We start from the raw sequence: 1,954 nt of genomic DNA on the forward strand, positions 1-1,954 counted from the left end.
CTTCAGTAATTCTCTTCTTCAGTACCATTCTGTCTCTCTCTCTCCTCTTTTATTTATTACTATATTTTTCTTCAGTAATTCTTCTCTTCTTCATTACCATCTCTCTCTCTCTCTCTCTCTCTCTCTCACACAACCGAACCTAAAATACAAGCAGGATATAGAGGTTTCTTTGCCTAAACTGAAACGAAGAAATTCACCTTTACGCCACTCAAGCCTCACTTCACCTTTCCCCTCTCCCCAGGTCAAATGAGCAGACGGGGGCACGCGGCGGTACTACGCAAACTCCGGGCCACCGACGCCGTAATAGCCTACACCACAGTCACCCATCCAATCCCTGACCATACCCAAGAAGCCAAAGATACAGTCAACCATCCAGTCACCGGCCACACGGTCACCCACCCAGTTACTCACCACACTCAACCAGGCCTACACACAGTCACCCATCCAGTCACTATCACCCATCCAGTCACTAGCCAAACTCCAGTAGCCCTAGAAAAGACAACTAGAAATATGTCTGCCCAGTCAAATACCATCCCTGGCACCTCCATTACTTATAAATCCTACAGAGCATCAGAGGACACTACTAATCCTAACATCTCGACACCAGACACCACTTATAAATCCGGTGTCACTTCAGGGCAATCCACTCAGCCAACATTTTATCCTTCTGATGCTACTTATAAATCCCACGTTACTTCAGAGGAGGCTAACGTAAGATTGGATCCCTCTCACACCATTACTTATAAATCCTACGACACTTCAGGGGACTCCATATCATCTACCATCACTACTACAACTTATAAATACCATACTTCAGAGGACACTACAGAAACACCCACAGAATCCTACAAAACTTCACCCCCTATCTCACAACACAAATCCTTCGCCTCCTCCAAATACATCCCAGCATCCAGGCCCCCTCCAAACCCCCCACCAAGTCCCCCCCTACAAAACCGTCCCCTCAAAACCCCGATGCCACAAACCACTCCCAGTCCCCCTCCAAACCCCCTCCATCACTCAGAAAATCTCTCCCACCATCCTCCAAAGCCTCCCTCACCCCAACCCACCCCTCCAAATCCACCTCAACACGCTCCCAAGAACCCCTTCCATCGCCTTCCCAAAACCCCCTCCCCACAAATCAGTCCCAGGCCCCCTCCCAAAGCCCCCCCGGACGCTGCTACATCCGCGTCCGCAAGGCCATGGCAGGATTCTCTACACACCCCGAGTCAAGCCCTCAATTTCCTTCTGGCGTCTGGAACCCTGTCTGATGTTACCCTGGTAGTGGGCAGGGAAGGTAGACAGTTCAAGGTAAGGCAGGGTGTGATAGGGGGATAATTTCTCTCTCTCTCTCTCTCTCTCTCTCTCTCACACACACACACACACACACACACACACACACACACACACACACACACACACACATCCATACATTCCTCGTAAACCCTACCGTCTTCAATTCGCTCAAAAACATGTTAGTCATCTCAACCTGCCTCTCTCTCCCTCTCTCTCTCTCTCTCTCTCTCTGTAACCCCAACCCCAGAAAGGCAAAACACTACGCCTAATCAACGAGTTTAATTAGGCTGAACGCAAAAGCTTCACAAGTTTTCGTTTACTTTCACATCCTTTCATCCGACCCTCAAAGTCGCCTTCCTGGAAATCGACCTGTCCACAGATTTCTTTTTTAACTTGCGGGCGAAACTTTCTGGTACTTTTTCGCTCGGTGTTTCCTTGAAGTTTTCTGTTTTTTTCGGTGTTTTTCTTTGATTTTTTTCTTTTAAATGTTTGCGCCACTGCACTGACACGCATACAAACAAAGTATGCACAGGTAAACACGCACGTAAGCAAAAGTGAATACTGGTGCACACGCGAATATATACATGTATTGCATGTACGTAGACACAGACACACACACACATACAAACACACGCACGAATATTAAAGTGTCCGTACATCT

General features: G+C 47.9%; 1 protein-coding gene across 1 annotated transcript in view; it reads left to right on the plus strand.

Annotated features, from left to right (window-relative positions):
* Positions 1-246: 246 nt before the first annotated feature.
* Positions 247-1,954, plus strand: part of LOC145396072 (uncharacterized) — an 18,564-nt gene continuing 16,856 nt past the window's right edge. The window contains exon 1 of the mRNA XM_080269538.1: positions 247-1,308. Coding sequence (XP_080125664.1) covers positions 247-1,308 — 1,062 coding nt within the window. The remainder of the gene's footprint in view (positions 1,309-1,954) is intronic.

This window comes from Coenobita brevimanus, chromosome 34 (genome assembly GCF_032717465.1).
Source record: "Coenobita brevimanus isolate Jiangsu-jjx chromosome 34, ASM3271746v2, whole genome shotgun sequence".
NCBI classification, from domain to species: Eukaryota; Metazoa; Arthropoda; class Malacostraca; order Decapoda; family Coenobitidae; genus Coenobita; species Coenobita brevimanus.